The 19220-nt window shown below is 39.5% G+C and overlaps 1 protein-coding gene across 7 annotated transcripts in view; it reads left to right on the top strand.

Moving 5' to 3' along the window:
• The window catches only part of LOC140595960 (uncharacterized), a 182201-nt gene that overhangs the window by 82803 nt on the left and 80178 nt on the right, over window positions 1-19220 (top strand). For 4 of the 7 annotated variants that reach the window (XM_072742443.1, XM_072742431.1, XM_072742415.1 and 1 more), the window contains 3 exons: window positions 4528-4572; window positions 7732-7786; window positions 7902-8083. In XM_072742443.1, the coding sequence (XP_072598544.1) occupies window positions 4528-4572; window positions 7732-7786; window positions 7902-8083 (282 nt within the window). The remainder of the gene's footprint in view (window positions 1-4527; window positions 4573-7731; window positions 7787-7901; window positions 8084-19220) is intronic. The other 3 variants (XM_072742450.1, XM_072742437.1, XM_072742418.1) reach the window with 1 other exon arrangement.

The raw sequence follows: 19220 nt of genomic DNA, 5'->3' as shown, positions 1-19220 counted from the left end.
TCAGAAGTGCAATTGCTGGGTCATAGGGCAATTCTATTGTTAACTCTTTGAGGAACCTCCACACAGTTTTCCAGGGTGGCTGTTCCCGTTCAGATTGCTACCAATAGTGTAAGAGGGTTCCCCTTTCTCCACATCCTCTCCAAATTTGTTGTTTCCTGCCTTGTTAATTTTCCCCATTCTCACTGGTGGACAGTGATACCTCATTCTGGTTTGATTTGTATTTCCCTGATGGCCAGTGATGTGGAGCATTTTCTCATGTGCTTGTTGGACATGTCTGTGTCTTCCTCTGTGAAATTTCTGTTCATGTCTTTTGCCCATATCATGATTGGATTGTTTGTTTCTTTGCTGTTGAGTTTACTAAGTTCTTTATAGATCTTGGATACTAGCCCTTTATCTGATAGGTCATTTGCAAATACCTTCTCCCATTCTGTAGGTTGTTATGTTATGTCAAAAAGTGTGTTGCCTGTGTTCTCCTCTAGATTTCTGATGGATTCCTGTCTCACATTTAGATCTTTCATCCATTTCAAGTTTATCTTTGTGTATGGTGTAAAAAAGTGGTCCAGTTTCATTCTTCTGCATGTGGCTGTCCAATTTTCCCAGCACCATTTATTGAAGAGACTGTCTTTTTTCCAGTGGATAGTCTTTCCTGCTTTGTGGAATATTAGTTAACCGTAAGTTTGAGAGTCCACTTCCGGATTCTGCATTCTGTTCCATTGATCTATGTGTCTGTTTTTGTGCCAGTACCACACTGTCTTGATGACCACAGCTTTGTAGTACAAACTGAAATCTGGCATTGTGATGCCCCCAGGTCTGGTTTTCTTTTTTAATATTCCCCTAGCTAGGGATCCCTGGGTGGTGCAGCGGTTTGGCGCCTGCCTTTGGCCCAGGGCGCGATCCTGGAGACCCGGGATCGAATCCCACATCGGGCTCCCGGTGCATGGAGCCTGCTTCTCCCTCTGCCTGTGTCTCTGCCTCTCTCTCTCTCTCTGTGACTATCATAAAAAAAAAATATTCCCCTAGCTATTTGGGGTATTTTCTGATTCCACACAAATCTTAAGATGATTTGTTCCAACTCTCTGAAGAAGGTCCATAGTATGTTGATAGGGATTGCATTAAATGTGTAAATTGCCCTGGGTAGCATTGAAATTTTTCCAATCCATGAGCATGGCATATTTTTCCATCTCTTTGTGTCTTCCTCAATTTCCTTCAGAAGTGTTCTGTAGTTTTGAGGGTGGAGACACTTTACCTCTTTGGTTATGTATATTCCTAGGTATCTTATGCTTCTGGGTGCAATTGTAATTGAGATTGACTCCTTAATTTCTCTTTCTTCAGTCTCATTGTTCGTGTATAGAAATGCCCCTGACTTCTGGGCATTGACTTTATATCGTGCTACAATGCCGAATTGCTGTATGAGTTCTAGCAATCTTGGGGTGGAGTCTTTTGGGTTTTCTTTTTGTTTCTTTTTTCTAAAGATTTTATTTATTTATGAGATACAGTGAGAGAGAGAGGCAGAGACACAGGCAGAGGGAGAAGCAGGCTCCACGGAGGGAGCCCGACGGGGGACTCGATCCCGGGTCCCCAGGATCAGGTGCTGGGCCAAAGAAGGCGCTAAACCGCTGAGCCACCCAGGCTGCCCTCTTTTGGGTTTTCTATGCACAGTATCATGTCATCTGCAAAGAGGGAGAGTTTGACTTCCTCGTTGCCAGTTTGAATGAATGCCTTTTGTTTCTTTTTGTTGCCTGATTGCTGAGGCTAGGACTTCTAGTACTATGTTGAATAGCAGTGGTGAGAGTGGACATCCCTGTCTTGTTCCTGATCTTCGGGGACAGGCTCCCAGCGTTTCCCCATTGAGAACGATATTTACTGTGGGCTTTTCGTCGATGGCTTTTAAGATGCTGAGGAATGTTCCCTCTATCCCTACACCCTGAAGACTTTTGATCAGGAATGGATGCTGTATTTTGTCAAATGCTTTCTCTGCATCTATTGGGAGGATCATGTGGTTCTTGGTTTCTTCTCTTGCTGATATGATGAATCACATTGATTGCTTTAAGAGTGTTGACACAGCCTTGTATCCCGGGGATAAATCCCACTGGGTCATGGTGAATCATCTTCTTAATGTATTGTTGGATCCTGTTGGCTAGTATCTTGTTGAGAATTTTTGCGTCCGTGTTCATCAGGGCTATTGGTCTTGAATTCTCCTTTTTGGTGGGATCTGTGTCTGGTTTTGCAATTAAGGTGATGCTGGCATCATACAACGAGTTTGGAAGTGCTCCATCCCTTTCTATCTTTCATAACAGCTTTAGTGGAATAGGTGTGGTTTGTTCTTTAAATGTTTGATAGAATTCCCCTGGGAAGCCATCTAGCCTCGGACTTTTGTTTCTTGGTAGGTTTTTGATGACTCCTTCAGTTTCCTCCCTCGTTATTGGCCTGTTCATGTTTTCTGTGCCTTCCTGTTGCAGTTTTGTAGTTTGTGGTTTTCCAGAAATGCACCCATTTCTTCTCGATTGCCTAGTTTATTGGCGTAAAGCTGCTCATACTACGTTTTCAAAATCGTTTGTATTTCCTTGGTGTTGGAGGTGTTCCCTCCTCTCTCTCGTTCATGATTTTATTAATTTGAGTCTTCTCTCTCTTCTTTAAATAAGTTTGGTTAATGGTTTCTCTGTCTTATTAATTCTTTCAGAGAACCAACTCCTGGTTTTGTTGATGTGTTCCACAGTTCTTCTGGTCTCTGCCTCATTGAGTTCTGCTCGAATCTTTATTGTCTTCTTCTGCTGGGTGAAGGTTTCAGTTGCTGTTCCTTCTCCAGCCCCTTTAGGTGCAAGGTTAGCTTTTGTATTTGAATTCTTTCCGGTTTTGTGGCGGATGCTGCTGGTCTTGCGATGTATTTCCCCCTCAGGACTGCTTTTGCTGTATCCCAAAGATTTCGAACGGTTGTATCTTCATTCTCATTAGTGTCCAGGAATCTTTTTAATTCTTCTCTATTTTCCTGGTTGACCCTTTCATCGTTTAGCAGGATGGTCATTTCCTCTCACGTGTTTGAAATCCTTCCATATTTCTTCTTGTGGTTTAGTTCTAATTTCAAAGCATTATGGTCTGAAAATATGCAGGGGACAATCCCAGTCTTTTGGTATCAGTTAAGACCTGATTTGTGACCCAGTATGTGGCCTATTCTGGAGAAAGTTCCATGTGCACTTTAGAAGAATGTGTATTCAGTTGCGTCTGGATGTCAAGTTCTGTAAATATCTGTGAAATCCATCTGGTCCAGTGTATCATTTAAAGCACTTATTTCTTTGGAGATTTGTCCGTAGAAGACCTATCGAGTGTAGAAAGCACTAGATTGAAGGCACCAAGTATATGTGTATTATTATCTAAGTATGTCCTAACTTTGGTTATTAATTTTTGTTATACTTGGCAGCTCCTGCATTTGGGGCATACATATTCATGATTGTTAGGTCCTCTTTTTGGAGAGATCCTTTATTATGATATAGTGTCCCTCTTCATCTCCTACTACCATCTTTGGGATAAAATTTAACTTATATGATGTCATTTTATGTTTGTAATGGAAGGTTGGTCAGTACATTTTAGAGACATATGGAAAGTTGAATTTTTTTTTTTTTACTTTGGTAAATCGGCAGAAAAAATAGGTAGGAACATATATAATGACAGCAAACTTTTATTGGGAAAAGCTTTCCCATGTTGGAGGGAACATGACATTTGGTCAGGGATCAGAATTCTTACTGTTGTGATTTTTAAATTATACTAACATTTAATTTATTGATTCATTTAATGAATTAATTTATTTATTGTTATCATGACTTTTATAATACTCATGCCTAACTGAAATCTTTAGTGGATCCAATTATTGTAGGTTTTTTTTCTTGGATACTTTTCTTTGTTGGACATTTTTTTTTTATCTTGTTAGCATATAGTTTTACCAAAGAGGACTCGGTTCTCTATTTCTATCCTTTTTGTTACATTTAAACTAAAATAATAGAAATTGTGGAAAATCAGGGATTGTTTCTCACAATTTATATTGCTATGGTATTCCACTGTGTTTTTGAAATTATTCCATTAAGAGTATAGTTAACACTCTTTATCTAAGTGAAGAATACAAGTATTGCCTAAAACAATAATCAGCTCTAGAAGGGAGGCTCTTCCTAACCCCATGGTAAAATGTCCATTCTCAGAATTCTTTTATAGTAAAGTGCTAAAAATATCTACTCATAGTCCTGTGTCCGATGTTCAAATTTAAAATTTTAGATATTTTATAATTATTTACATATTCATTTTAAAGACCCTGCTTCATTATAAGGTAGTAGATTATGTTAGGAAACAGTCGTGCTTCTCCTGGAACACCTAAAATAATATCTTGCTTGGAAGAAGCAATTTAATATTTTTCGAATGTGAATAAGTGAGCAGACAGATGGAATTCTGTAAAATGGAATGTTATAAGTATTATGCATAATATGTCATAAATATATACATTTAAAAGTAAAGTTCAAATTTATATTTCCTTTTCCCATTTAGGATTTACAAGCTCAAGTGAATTATGTTGAGGAAATAAAGAAAAAAGTAAGAAAGAATGTTATGTTTTTTAGTATCCTTCAATTGTCAACTTAGAATTTTAGATAAAAATTCCTCACCTTTTGTTTTTTTAACCCCATCTATATTACATTAGATACAGGCTTTCAAGGTATACATTTCTTCTTAGAATTCTCATTACCAGTTCTTATTCCACATGGAAAGTTGATGTGTTTGAAACATTTCTTTTTCAATTTTTTTCTCTCTCTAGTGATAATTTATACCTTCCTGGTTGTGAGAGATGACCACTATCTGAAGAATTTACTTTATGGTGAAAAAAGTAAATTCTTACTTTTTAGATTTTATTTTTTATTTATGAGAGACACACACAGTGATGTGGGACTCGATCCCGAGACTCCAGGATCATGCCCTGAGCCGAATGCAGACACTCAACCACTGAGCCACCCAGGCATCCCAAAACTAAATTCCTTATTTACAATATTTATAAACAACTGTAGAGTAAGAAAAGTCAGTATTATTAGGGATATAGTATTAACAAAAGTCTCTTAATCTTTTTTCAATTACATTTTATAAATATATCTATTATATAAATGTTATATGTATATATAAAACAGGCGGCTGTTCATTGTATATTCCTCACTATACATACATACACGCACACACACACACACACACACACACACACACACAGAGTGAGGCCAGTGGAAAAAATGGTCAGGTTAGTATTATACTAATTAATAATTAATTAGTATTAACTAATAAGTTAATACTAACCTGACCATTTTTTCCACAGGCCTTTTTTAACTTACATTTTTCCCTGCCTTAAGCTCATGCTTGATTGGTCACATCTTATGTTTTACTTTTTTTCTTCTTCTTCCTGCGTTTTTTAAAGGTTTTATTTATTCATGACAGACACAGAGGGAGAGAGAGAGAGAGAGAGAGAGAGAGAGAGAGGTAGAGACACAGGCAGAGGGAGAAGCAGGCTCTATACAGGGAGCCTGACGTGGGACTCGATCCTGGGGCTCCAGGATCTCGCCCTGGGCCGAATGCAGACACTCAACCACTGAGCCACATGGCTCTCCCCCCTGCATTTTTTTGTACATGACTTTCCCGTACCCTAAGTTTTCCTTACATGGGGGAAAAAAACAAAACACGTTTCTTTAGTGTCTGTTCTTTCAGTCCATCTCTTTCTATGTTTATTGTCAATATTTTTGATTATGCCTTTCTGTTGTGTATGTGTGTCTGTGGTTTTCATTCCTGAATCATTACCCCACAAGCCTTATTATTTTTCTCACTTTCCTGGAAGGAGCTGATGTTAGACAATCATTTGTCCTTAGCATTTTGACAAACAAAAGCAACTTAAACTGTTTGTAATGCCAACTTGCCCAAATAAATACTACTAAAAACTAAATTTTAATATTTTCTCTTATAAGAGATCGTCATGCAATTATAAATAATGCAAACACATTTAAAAAATTTAAATATAATAAAATAATTAATTTTAAAAAATATTGTATTCATTTATTCATGAGAGAGGTAGAGACAGAGGCAGAGGGAGGAGAAGCGGGCTCCATGCAGGGAGCCTGATGTGGGACTCTGGGATCACACCCTGAGCCGAAGGCACATGCTCAACCACTGAGCCACACAGGCGTCCCAATAATGACATTTCTTATTGTCAGTTTTTTTTAAAGATTTTATTTATTTATTCATAGAGACAGAGAGAGAGGCAGAGACACAGGCAGAGGGAGAAGGAGGCATCATACAGAGAGCCTGATGTGGGACTCGATCCAGGGTCCCCAGGATCACGCGCTGGGCTGCAGGCGGTGCGAAACCGCTGCGCCACCAGGGCTGCCCTTATTGTTAGTTTTTTGAATTTAAATTACCTAGTGATAAATTTTTATTGTACGACATTTTGGTAAAGAAAGTATTTAAAAAAATTTTTTTAAGTTTTTTTATTTATTCATGATAGACATAGGGAGAGAGAGGCAGAGAGAGACACAGGCAGAGGGAGAAGCAGGCTCCATACAGGGAGCCTGACATGGGACTCGATCCCGGGTCTCCAGGAATCACACCCTGGGCCAAAGGCAGGCGCTAAACCACTGAGGTACCCAGGGATCCCCTTTTTAAAATTGTTTAATTCAAATTAATTAACATATAGCGTATTATTAGTTTCAGAGGTAGAATTCAGTGATCCATCAGTTGCATACATCACCCAGTGCTTCAAGGGCCCTCCTTAATGCCCATCACCCAATTACCCCATTGCCCAACCCTCTCCCCTCCAACAACCCTCAGTTTGTTTCCTGTGTTTAAGAGTCTCTTACGGTTTGTCTCTCTCTGATTTTTATCTTATTTTTCCCTCTCTTCTGCTATGCACCTCCATTTTGTTTCTTAAATTCCACATAGGATTGAAATCATATGGTATTTGTCTTTCTCTAACTTATTTCACTTAGTATAATACTCTTAAGTCCCATCTATGTTATTGCAAATGGCAAGATTTCATTCTTTAGGATGGCTGAGTAATATTCCATTGTATTTACACACACCGCATCTTCTTTATCCATTCATCTGTCAATGGGCATCTGGCTTTTTCTGTAGTTTGGCTATTGTGGTCATTGCTGCTTTAAACGTTGGGGTGCTGGTACCCTTTCAAATCACTATGTTTGTATCCTTTGGATAAATACTGAGTACTGCGATTGCTGGGTCATAGGATAGCTCTATTTTTTTCCCTAAATTTTTATTTACTTATGATAGTCACAGAGAGAGAGAGAGAGAGAGAGAGGCAGAGACATAGGCAGAGGGAGAAGCAGGCTCCATGCACCGGGAGCCCGACGTGGGATTCGATCCCGGGTCTCCAGGATCGCGCCCTAGGCCAAAGGCAGGCGCTAAACCGCTGCGCCACCCAGGGATCCCGGATAGCTCTATTTTTATTTAACTTTTTGAGGAAGACTTTGTATACTAATCAGGGGTAAGAAAAGTAACATTTTGGGACTATTAAATCTCTTATAATCTTCACCTCCATGAGAAAATGTAGGTTAGTAAATGGCGGAACTGAGATTTGAATCTATATTTGAATGATCTCCAAAACCTGTGTTCTTTTTGTAATGGTGTTCATTTGGTAATGGTGAATATTACAATTGTTTTTACGAAATGTGATACTTGTAATTCTGAAAACTATCAATTTTTTTCTAGACTGTCCCGAAACTAAACTTAAGAAAGCTAATGGCTGCTTTTCAGCGACCCAAGAGTAAGCTATTTGAAGATTTGTGTTATTCACTGAGTTTTGTCCATTTTTGTGTTATTTAGTAATTCATAGTTACAGATATCTTCATGTACTCTTTACTTTGTTTTTCACTAAATAGGAGCAAAATGTGATCTTGTGAGCCAAGAAGATAGACCTTTATTTGCTGACAACAATTTTGCAAGGGAAGATAAGACTGAAACTCTTTGTAAACCATCAGTCAGTGTCTCTGACTATTCTCCTCTTGCTTTTGTATCACCTGAAACTCCTCAAAAGTCTTTAGCAATGCTTGGTGTTACAAAGGTAAGTTGTTTTGAACTTTGTCCCCCATGTTTTTTCACATACCATCCTCTTGATATCCTTATAATGAAAAGAATCTAAGGGAGAAATGGAAGCCCTCAAGAATATAAGAGAAAACAGTGGAATAACAACAGAGAAGTAAGTACTGGGTTGAGATTTATTATGGTTGGTGGGAGTAAACAAATCTTAGGTATGTCATTATGGAGGGAAAGAATTAGAAAGCAACTGGAAAGAATAGCTCGATGGATGTGAAGATGAGGGAGGGGTTGTGGGGTAAGAATTCATTTAATAAGGATGAGATGAATGTAAAGATAGGAGAGTTTAGAGAGATTATTATTAAAAACACAGCAATAGTGAGGCTAAGGTAGAACAGATGCTGTATATTATAAAGTACGGTAGAAATTATTTTAAATGCAAGTTAATAAAAGGCAATACAAAAAATGCTCAGATTCTTCAGAATGACAGCTCGTTTTTATGAAGAACGGGAAGGAAATTTTATCCTTTTAAGTTTAATAAAGTATGATAGCCTATATTTAATTTAGCAAGAGTTGTGTTTATACATAGTGCAAAGTGAAGTCTGTTTTAAGCCGTAATCAGATTTATTATGAGTTTTGAATTTTGGCTGTTGTCTTTCTTGTGGTTTCTAATTAAACTTACTGTGTGGTATAATCTTGGTCGACTTTATATCTTTTGAGAATAGAGAGGACATAAACATTTTAGTTTTTTCATTAATTAAAACTGAATTTTTTTCTTAGGTAAGTGAGGTTCTTAATCTCTATCCATTAAATGAAAAAAATAAATTTTAAGCTGCAAGATTCTTAAAAAATATAAAAACTATTTTCTGGATTCTGATGCATCTGTTTTTAAATATAAGCTTAGAATAGAGACACATGTCAAATGAATAAACTCATGATTTATCATTTTTTTATCAGATGATTTATCATTATAGAATCGTAAGGAAGGAAAAGTTGCCCGTAGAGTATACAATATTATTTCCAGAAGGATGATCTTTACTTTCTCAAAGATTCAAACAGTGGATACATTTTACGTTATCTCGGGAAACTTTAGTCTTCATAGTTGTTATATTTCGTATTTTTTAATTTTGTATTTTATTTGTAATTTTTTTATTGGAGTTCAATTTGTCAACATATACCATAACACACAGTGCTCATCCTGCCAAGTGACCCCCTCAGTGCCCATCACCCACTCACCCCAACGCCCTGCCCGCTTCCCCTTCCACTACGCCTTGGTCTTTTCCCAAGGTTAGGTGTCTCTCATGTTTTGTCACTCTCACTGATATTTTCACTCAATTTATCTACTCTCCCTTTATTCCCTTTCACTAATTTTTACATTCCCCAAATGAATGCGACCATATAATGTTTGTCCTTTAAAGACTGACACGTTTCACTCAGCATAATACCCTCCAGGTCCCTCCACCTCAGAGCAAATGGTGGGTATTTGTCGTTTCTAATGGCTGAGTAATATTCCATTGTATACATAGACCACATCTTCTTTATCCATTCGTCTTTCGATGGACACCGAGGCTCCTTCCATAGTTAGTCTGTTGTGGACATTGCTGCAAGAGACGTTAGGGTGCGGGTGTCCTGGCATTTCACTGCATCTGTATCTTTGTGGTAATCCCCAACAGTGCAATTGCTGGGTCGTAGGACAAATCTATTGTTAACTCTTTGAGGAACCTCCACACAGTTCTCCAGAGTGGCTGTGCCAGTTCACATTCCCAGCAACAGTGCAAGAGGGTTCCCCTTTCTCCACGTCCTCTCCAAATTTGTTGTTTCCTGCCTTGTTGATTTTTGCCCATTCTCCCTGGTGGGAGGTGGTATCTCATTGTGGTTTTGATTTGTACTTCCCTGATGGCCAGTGATGCAGAGCATTTTCTCATGTGCTTGTTGGCCATGTCTGTGTCTTCCTCTGTGAGATTTCCATTCATGTATTTTGCCCATATCATGATTGGATTGTTTGTTTCTTTGAGTTTACTAAGTTCTTTATAGATCTTGGATACTAGCCCTTTATCTGATAGGTCATTTGCAAATACCTTCTCCCATTCTGTAGGTTGTTATGTTGACTGTTTCTTTTGCTGTGCAGAAGCTTCTTACCTTGATGAAGTCCCAATAATTCATTTTTGCTTTGGTTTCTCTTCCCTTCAGGGATGTATCTTGCAAGAAGTTGCTGTGGCCAAGTTCAACAAGTGTGTTGCCTGTGTTCTCCTCTAGGATTCTGATGGATTCCTGTCTCACATTTAGATCTTTCATCCATTTTGAGTTTTTCTTTGTGTATGGTGTAAGAGAATGGTCCAGTTTCTTTCTTCTGCATGTGGCTGTCCAATTTTCCCAGCACCATTTATTGAAGAGACTCTCTTTTTTCCAGTGGATAGTCTTTCCTGCTTTGTCGACTATTATATGAGCATAGAGTAGAGGGCCCACTTCTGGATTCTCCATTCTGTTTCCATTGATCTGTGTGTCTGTATTTGTGCCAGTACCACACTGTCTTGATGACTACAGCTTTGTAGTACAACATGAAATCTGACATTGTGATGCCCCCAGCCGTGGTTTTCTTTTTTAATATTCCCCCTAGCTATTTGGGGTCTTTTCTGATTCCACAGAAATCTTAAGATGATTTGTTCCAACTTTGTGGAGAAAGTCCATATTATGTTGATAGGGATTGCATTAAGTGTGTAAATTGCCCTGGGCAACATTGACATTTTCCAAATATTCATTCTGCCAATCCATGAGCATGGTATATTTTTCCATCTCTTTGTGTCTTCTTCAGTTTCCTTCAGAAGTGTTCTGTAGTTTTGAGGGTAGAAACCCTTTACCTCTTTGGTTATGTATATTCCTTGTTATCTTATGCTTTTGGGTGCAATTGTAATTGGGACTGACTCCTTCATTTCTCTTTCTTCAGTCTCATTGTTAGTGTATAGAAATGCCACTGTTTTTCTGGGCATTGATATTGTATCCTGCCACACTGCCAAATGGCTGTGAGTTCTAGCAATCTTGGGGTGGAGTCTCTTGGGTTTTCTAGCTACATTATCATGTCATCTGCAAAGAGGGAGAGTTGGACTTCCAACTCTCAGTCAGTCTTTTATTTCTTTTTGTTGCCTGATTGCCGAGGCTAGGACTTCTGGTACCATGTTGAATAGCAATGGTGAGAGTGGACATCCCTGTCTTGTTCCTGATCTTCGGGGACAGGCTCCCAGTGTTTCCACATTGAGAACGATATTTGCTGTGGGCTCTTTGTAGATGGCTTTTAAGATGCTGAGGAATGTTCCCTCTATCCTTACACTCTGAAGACTTTTGATCAGGAATGGATGCTGTATTTTGTCAAATGCTTTCTCTGCATCTATTGGGAGGATCATGTGGTTCTTGGTTTCTTCTCTTGCTGATATGATGAATCACATTGATTGCTTTAAGAGTGTTGACGCAGCCTTGCATCCCGGGGATAAATCCCACTGGGTCATGCTGAATCATCTTCTTAATGTATTGTTGGATCCTGTTGGCTAGTATCTTGTTGAGAATTTTTGCGTCCGTGTTCATCAGGGCTATTGGTCTTGAATTCTCCTTTTGGGTGGGATCTGTGTCTGGTTTTGCAATTAAGGTGATGCTGGCATCATACAACGAGTTTGGAAGTGCTCCATCCCTTTCTATCTTTCATAACAGCTTTAGTGGAATAGGTATGGTTTGTTCTTTAAACGTTTGATAGAATTCCCCTGGGAAGCCATCTAGCCTCGGACTTTTGTTTCTTGGTAGGTTTTTGATGACTCCTTCAGTTTCCTCCCTCGTTATTGGCCTGTTCATGTTTTCTATGCCTTCCTGTTGCAGTTTTGTAGTTTGTGGTTTTCCAGAAATGCACCCATTTCTTCTCGATTGCCTAATTTATTGGCGTAAAGCTGCTCATACTACGTTTTCAAAATCGTTTGTATTTCCTTGGTGTTGGAGGTGTTCCCTCCTCTCTCTCGTTCATGATTTTATTAATTTGAGTCTTCTCTCTCTTCTTTAAATAAGTTTGGCTAATGGTTTCTCTGTCTTATTAATTCTTTCAGAGAACCAACTCCTGGTTTTGTTGATGTGTTCCACAGTTCTTCTGGTCTCTGCCTCATTGAGTTCTGCTCGAATCTTTATTGTCTTCTTCTGCTGGGTGAAGGTTTCAGTTGCTGTTCGTTCTCCAGCTCCTTTAGGTGCAAGGTTAGCTTTTGTATTTGAGTTCTTTCTGGTTTTGGGGCGGATGCTGCTGGTCTTGCGATGTATTTCCCCCTCAGGACTGCTTTTGCTGTATCCCAAAGATTTTGAACGGTTGTATCTTCATTCTCATTAGTGTCCAGGAATCTTTTTAATTCTTCTCTATTTTCCTGGTTGACCCTTTCATCGTTTAGCAGGATGGTCATTTCCTCTCACGTGTTTGAAATCCTTCCATATTTCTTCTTGTGGTTTAGTTCTAATTTCAAAGCATTATGGTCTGAAAATATGCAGGGGACAATCCCAGTCTTTTGGTATCAGTTAAGACCTGATTTGTGACCCAGTATGTGGCCTATTCTGGAGAAAGTTCCATGTGCACTTTAGAAGAATGTGTATTCAGTTGCGTCTGGATGTCAAGTTCTGTAAATATCTGTGAAATCCATCTGGTCCAGTGCACCATTTAAAGCACTTGTTTCTTTGGAGATGTTGTTCTTAGAAGATCTGTCGATTGCAGAAAGGACTATAGTCAAGTCTCCACACATAAGTGTACTAATATCTAAGTATGTCTGAACTTTCATTTTTACTTGAGTGATATACTTGGCAGCTCCCGCATTCAGGGCATAAATATCATGATTGTTAGGTCCTCTTTTTGGAGAGATCCTTTTAGTTTGATATAGTGTCCCTCTTCATCTCTCACTACAGTCTTTGGGATAAACTTTACTTTAGCTGTTAGAAGGATGGCTACCCCTGCTTTCTTTTGAGGACCTTTTGAATGTTAAATGGTTCTTCAACCTTTTATTTTCAGGCTGTAGGTGTCCTTAGGTCTAAAATGAGTCTCTTGTAGACAGCAAATCGATCGGTCTTGCTCTTTTATCCGGTCTGAAACCCTGCATCTTTTGATGGGGTTATTGAGCCCATTCACGTTCAGAGTTACTATTGAAAGATGCAAGTTTAGTGTCATCATGATACCTGTTCAGTCTCTGCTTTTATGGATTGTTTCCTTGGACTTACTCTTTCTTTTACAGAATCCTCCTTAATATTTCTTGCAGAGCTGCTTTCCTGGTCACATATTCTTTCAGTTCCTGCCTATCTTGGAAGCTCTTTATCTCTCCTTCTATTGTGAATGGGAGCCTTGATGGGGATAGAGTATTGTCGGCTGCATGTTCTTCTCATTCAGGACCATGACTGTATCCTGCCAGCCCTTTCTGGCCTGCCAGGTCTCTGTGGAGAGGTCTCCTGTTATTACTAAGACTTCTCCCCATACAGGTTAGGGATCTCTTGTGTCTTGCTGCTTTAAGGATCTTCTCTTTATCTTTGGAATTTGCAAGCTTCACTATTAAATGTCAAGGTGTTGTGCAGGTTTTATTGATTTTAGGTGGTGATCTCTCTATCTCCTGGATCTGAATGCCTGTTTCCCTCCCCAAGTTAGGGAACTTCTCAGCTAGGTTTTGTTCAAACACACTTTCTAGACCTCTGTCCCTTTTGGCACCCTCTGGAACCCCAATTACATGTCGATTTTTCCTTCTGTGGCTGTCATTTATTTTCCTTAACCTGTCCTCATGATCTTTTGTTTTTCTCTTTTTTCCTCCATTTCCTTCCTTGGCATCAACTTGTCTTTTCTTTTTTAATTTTTATTTATTTATGATAGTTACACACACAGAGAGAGAGAGAGAGGGTGGCAGAGACACAGGCAGAGGGAGAAGCAGGCTCCACACACCAGGAGCCCGACGTGGGATTGGATCCCGGGTCTCCAGGATCTCGCCCTGGGCCAAAGGCAGGCGCCAAACCTCTGCGTCACCCAGGGATCCCATCAACTTGTCTTCTCTGTCACTCACACATTCTTCTATATCGTTATCCGTCGTCAGGACCTCCAGTTTGGACTGCATCTCATTTAATTCATTTTTAATTTCGGCCTGATGAGATCGAAATTCTGCAGTCATGAAGTCTCTTGAATCCTTTATGCTTTTTATCTTGAGCCACCAGTAGCTTTATAATTGTGCTTCTTTATTGGCTTTCTGACATTGAATTGTAATTCGAATTTTGTAACACTGTGGGGGAGAGGAATGTTTCTGATTCTTTCTTTTTAGGTGAGTTTTTCCTTCTAGTCATTTTGCTCAGTGCAGAGTGGGCATAAGCAAGTTGTACTGGATAGAAGGGCAGAGGTTTCTCACTGTGTCACTTCAGTTCTCTCTTTAAATCTCCGACCGAATTGGTAGGTTTTCAGGATTATTTGAAAGTTATCTCTTCTGGGGTGATAACACCGGTTTCCTTACATTTTGATTCCTTGAGGACCTGGGTCAGGTACTCAGCCACTTCCAGTGCCTTTCCCTTCACCGTGTTCATCACGTTCTGCTTCCTGGGGCGGGGAGGCGGCGGGGACGCCCACCCTGTGAAGGGGAGTCCCAAGCGATCCCCGCCCCCGCCGCCGCGGCGGCATATGGGCCCGGGCTGTGGGCGCCGGAGGGGCGGGACTGACCGCAGCGCCGGGATGGGACGAGGGGGAGGGGCGGCGGCGCCGACCCCGAGGGCAGGGCGCGAGCTCCCGCCAGGCCACCCAGGCAGGCGGTGGCGGACCCGGCCCCGGTGTCGCAGGCCGCGAGGGAGGGCGCGGGGAGAGGCGGACGCACGCACACCCCTCGCCTTCTCGGGAGCTGTGGGCTCCCCTCGGCTTCACTCGCTGTTTTGTATTTTTTATATTAAATTTTTTTTTAAGTAATCTCTATACCCAATGCTGGGCTTAAACTCAGATGCTGAGATCACGAGTCACACACTCCTGTGAGTGAGCCAGCCCGGTGCTGCCAAAAATTGTTAAATTTAACCTGTGAATTCTTTCCTATCTGAAACTCAGATATACAGGTGATTTGATTGTTTAAGGCCTTTTCTTCTCTCCCGTGAATATGGAATATTGTGTCCTGCTTGATAATCATTCATGACTTTGGAGACTTTAAAACTTTAATTTGGATGATCATGATTATTAATATTTTAATATTAGATTCTTTCCCCAGCCTTTAAGTACCATCCTATATGTGTAGATAGGGAATTAAAGCTATTAATTCCACTGCTATTCACAGTGGAATAAGAAACCATGTGAATTTTAAAGTGGGTTTTATGTTTTTCTCATAAAGTGCCTTAAAATACTGTAATCCCTAAAATATTTCTCTTCTACAACTTAGTCTTAGCTTTTAAGTTTCATTTTTAATAAGGAATAGTGTGGCAGCCTGGGTGGCTCAATGGTTTAGCGCCACCTTCAGTCCAGGACCTGATCCTGGAGACCTGGGATTCAGTATTTACCTTAAAAGTGCTATTCGTTGCAGAAATGAATACATGCCCACGTATATATGCATTTTTCTAAAGATTTATTTATCTCAGAAGTGGGGGGAGGGGCAGAGAGAAGGAGAGAAGCAGAATCCCTGCTGAGCGTGGAGTCTGATGTAAATCTCAATGTCACAATCCTGTCATCATGACCTGAGCCGAAATCAAGAGTTGGATGCTTAGCCAACTGAGCCATCCAGGTACTCATTACTTGTGTATATTAATAAAAGTATTTTTTCTAAAAAAAAATAAAAATAAAAAAGTATTTTTTTCTGTTCTAGAAGTAATGTTGAAGTATATAAGTGAAGTACTGAATCCCATGGTTCCCCCCCCTTCTTTTATTTATATTTTGAAAGTTTCAGAGTTTTGTGTAGGTTTACATTAATTATATCAGGTTAGTATGTTTTATAGATGACTTTTTAACATCATGTGGTTTTCCTGAGTATTGTCATTTTTTTCTACTCCTAATGTATTTATCTAAAACTTTCTTAATAAGTCCCCCGGGTGCTTCAGATTTGATGAAGTCCCAGATGGAAGACATTATTTCTGACTCTTTCCTCTTCCTGACTTTTAAATCTGCTTTGTCATTTGTTTTCCCCACCCTAATATAAAGCACCATTGGAACACTGCAGCAGAAAAACAATCCTGGACTCTAAACTTCCCTAAAATTAGGTGACATCACATCCAGGTGACTGGGGTGGCTCCCTTGGTTAAGCATCTGACTCTTAATGTTGGCTCAGGTCATGATCTCATGGTCCAGGTATTGAGCCCTGTGTCAGGCTCTGTGCAGAGTGGAGAGGCTGCTTGAGGATTCTCTTCCTCTTCCTCTGTCCCTCCCTCTGCATGGGCATACACACTCTCATTCTCTCCAAAAGTGAATAAATAAATCTTAAAATAAAAACCACATCCAGTCACTCCACCACATACAGTATCTTTACCTGCTTACGATTTTTCACATCTTATTACCACAATTCACTTTCTCATCTATAATTTTGAAATACTCTTCTCTTTTGGTTCCTTTATGTTCATCTTTACATTGGTACTAGAGTGACGTTTCTAAAATATCTATGTGATGATGTAACTCCTCTGCTTATTTAGTGGATTCCCCAATACCTGACGGAGAAAGTTCATATCTTAGCATGACTCCTGTCTTTTGCAGTTCAGTCCTGATTTTCCAATTATATTTCTTTATCCCATTCCCAATAATTGTGTCCTAGTTTTGCCACATTCTGAGCTATTGTCACTTACTATGTTATTTCCTACTTCATCCTTTTGATTATTCTACCTTTGCTAGAATGCCCTTCACACACTTCTTGTATACTTTGTCTTTCAAGATACAAGCCTTATCTTTGCAGCATTTCCTGAGCTTCCCATATACAACTTTTGTCTCCTTGTGCCTTCACTGAACTTTATTCACTTCACTTCTAGAACTAGAGAATGTTCCTCTCCTGTTCTTATTTATTTTTGTCCATCTGTCCCCCTAGTAGCATATAAGGCAGACTCCCTCTTTTATTTGGCTCAGTGGCTCAGTGGTTGAGCATCTGCTTTCTGCTCCGGGCACAGTCCCAGGGTCCAGGGATTGAGTCCCACATTGGGGTCCCTGTGGGGAGCCTGCTTCTCCCTCTGCCTGTGTCTCTGCCTCTCTGTGTGTGTGTGTGTGTGTGTTTCTCATGAATAAATAAAATCTTTTTTAAAATTGTGTTAAGGAATCTTTTTTTTTTTCTATATTTCATCCATTTACTCATGAGAGACACACAGAGAGGCAGAGACACAGGCAGAGGGAGAGGCAGGATCAGCACGGGGAGCCCCACGCGGAACCCGATCCCAGGACTCTGGGATCACGTCCGGAGCTGAAGACAGATGCTCAATCACTGAGCCACCCAGATATCCCAAGTTTGGGTTTTAAAGTTATCTAAAAAGCTAAAGAAAAACTCTAGGTCAACCTATGGTGAAATGTATGATTCTGTGGTGTGTATGGATTTGCAAAACTTCTAATGTGATCTTCTAATGTATCTATAATCCAGAGTTTGGATTATAGTTTTTTAGAATATAAATCATATATATTATGTTTATACATTAAATTTATTAGCATATATGTGTATCTTATAGATTATAATTTCCATATTCTATTTTATATATAAAACACATTTATATAGTGTTTGTGTATTATGCATAATGTATAGTATCATAATTTATATATTAACTATATATAAAGATTTATTAAAAGTTTTTATGTATTTATTTATTTATTGAGAGAGTTAAGTGGGAGGGAGCGGAGACAGAATCTGAAGCAGACTCCAGTCTGAGTGCAGAGCCCATCACAGGGCTTGATTCCATGACCATGAGATCATGACATGAGGTGATACCAAGTATTGGATGCTCAACCAACGGAGACATCCAGGCACCCTAGAAGTATTATATTTGGATTGTCAGGTAGATCTACAAGGAGCAGTGGGAGTATAATAACAATGTGGTTTAGTGGTATGTTGTTCATTTATTATTGTAAAGAATTTATTTATTTATTATTTATTTATTTATTTTTTCATTCATTTATTTATTTATTTGAGAGAGAGTGCACGTGCATGAGCGGGGGAAGGGGCAAAGGGAGAGGAAGAAGCAGGCTCCCCACTGAGCAGGGAGGCTGATGACTTGGGGCTTGATCCCAGAACTGACTCAGCCATCAAGGCCCCCATGATTTAGTGGTACTTTAAAAGGTAAAAACATTTTGGATAGTTAAAATAGCATGCATTGAGTATCTTTGTGGCTGCCCTACTTATAGTAACATAGTATAAAATAATGATGACCTATTCTACGGTGACACCTATGGAAGAAGGTAAAAAGGTCCTATGTCTTAGTAGAGGCAGCTGTTCTACAATGGTGTGGGCACTGTATTTGAAGTCAAAAGATGTGCTATCATCCTGGTTCTGTCACTTACTTGCTGTGGGATCTCAGAAAAACTTGGTTAACCTGTTTGAATGTCAGTGACCTCATTCATAAAAATGATACTAATACCTACATCTAGGGTGTGTGTCATGACCAAATGTGGTAACAAAGGTGATCACCCACTTTGTGAGCTGTAAAGAATGCTCTAGAAATTTTTGTCTTGAGACAAAAAATGATCACAGCAGTATTTGAGTGACTTACTAAATATAGAGGGCATGGTTTTTAAATTTTTTTTCTTTTTAAAATTTATTTATTTATTTATTTATTTTATTTATTTATGATAGTCACAGATAGAGAGAGAGACTCTGCCTATGTCTCTGACTCTCTCTCTCTCTGTATGACTATCATAAATAAAAAATAAAAAAAAAAAAAAAAAGAGAGAGAGAGAGAGAGAGAGAGAGAGAGAGAGGCAGAGACACAGGCATAGGGAGAAGCAGGCTCCATGCACCGGGAGCCCTATGTGGGATTCGATCCCGGGTCTCCGGGATCGCGCCCTGGGCCAAAGACAGGCGCCAAACCGTTGCGCCACCCAGGGATCCCGAGGGCATGGTTTTTAAATGTGAAGATTTCTGAAGGACAGTAAAACGGCAAGTGTTAAGAAAAGAATGGGAAAGTTAGAGTGGACAGGTGGATTTCTAATTTGGGGGATGTTATTAAGTTTCAGTAGCCTGTGATTAGAGACATTGTGTAGGTGT

The sequence above is a fragment of the Vulpes vulpes genome, chromosome 2 (genome assembly GCF_048418805.1).
Source record: "Vulpes vulpes isolate BD-2025 chromosome 2, VulVul3, whole genome shotgun sequence".
NCBI classification, from domain to species: Eukaryota; Metazoa; Chordata; class Mammalia; order Carnivora; family Canidae; genus Vulpes; species Vulpes vulpes.
The sequence above is the reverse complement of the archived record's forward strand: the minus strand, read 5'-3'. Positions and strand labels throughout refer to the sequence as shown.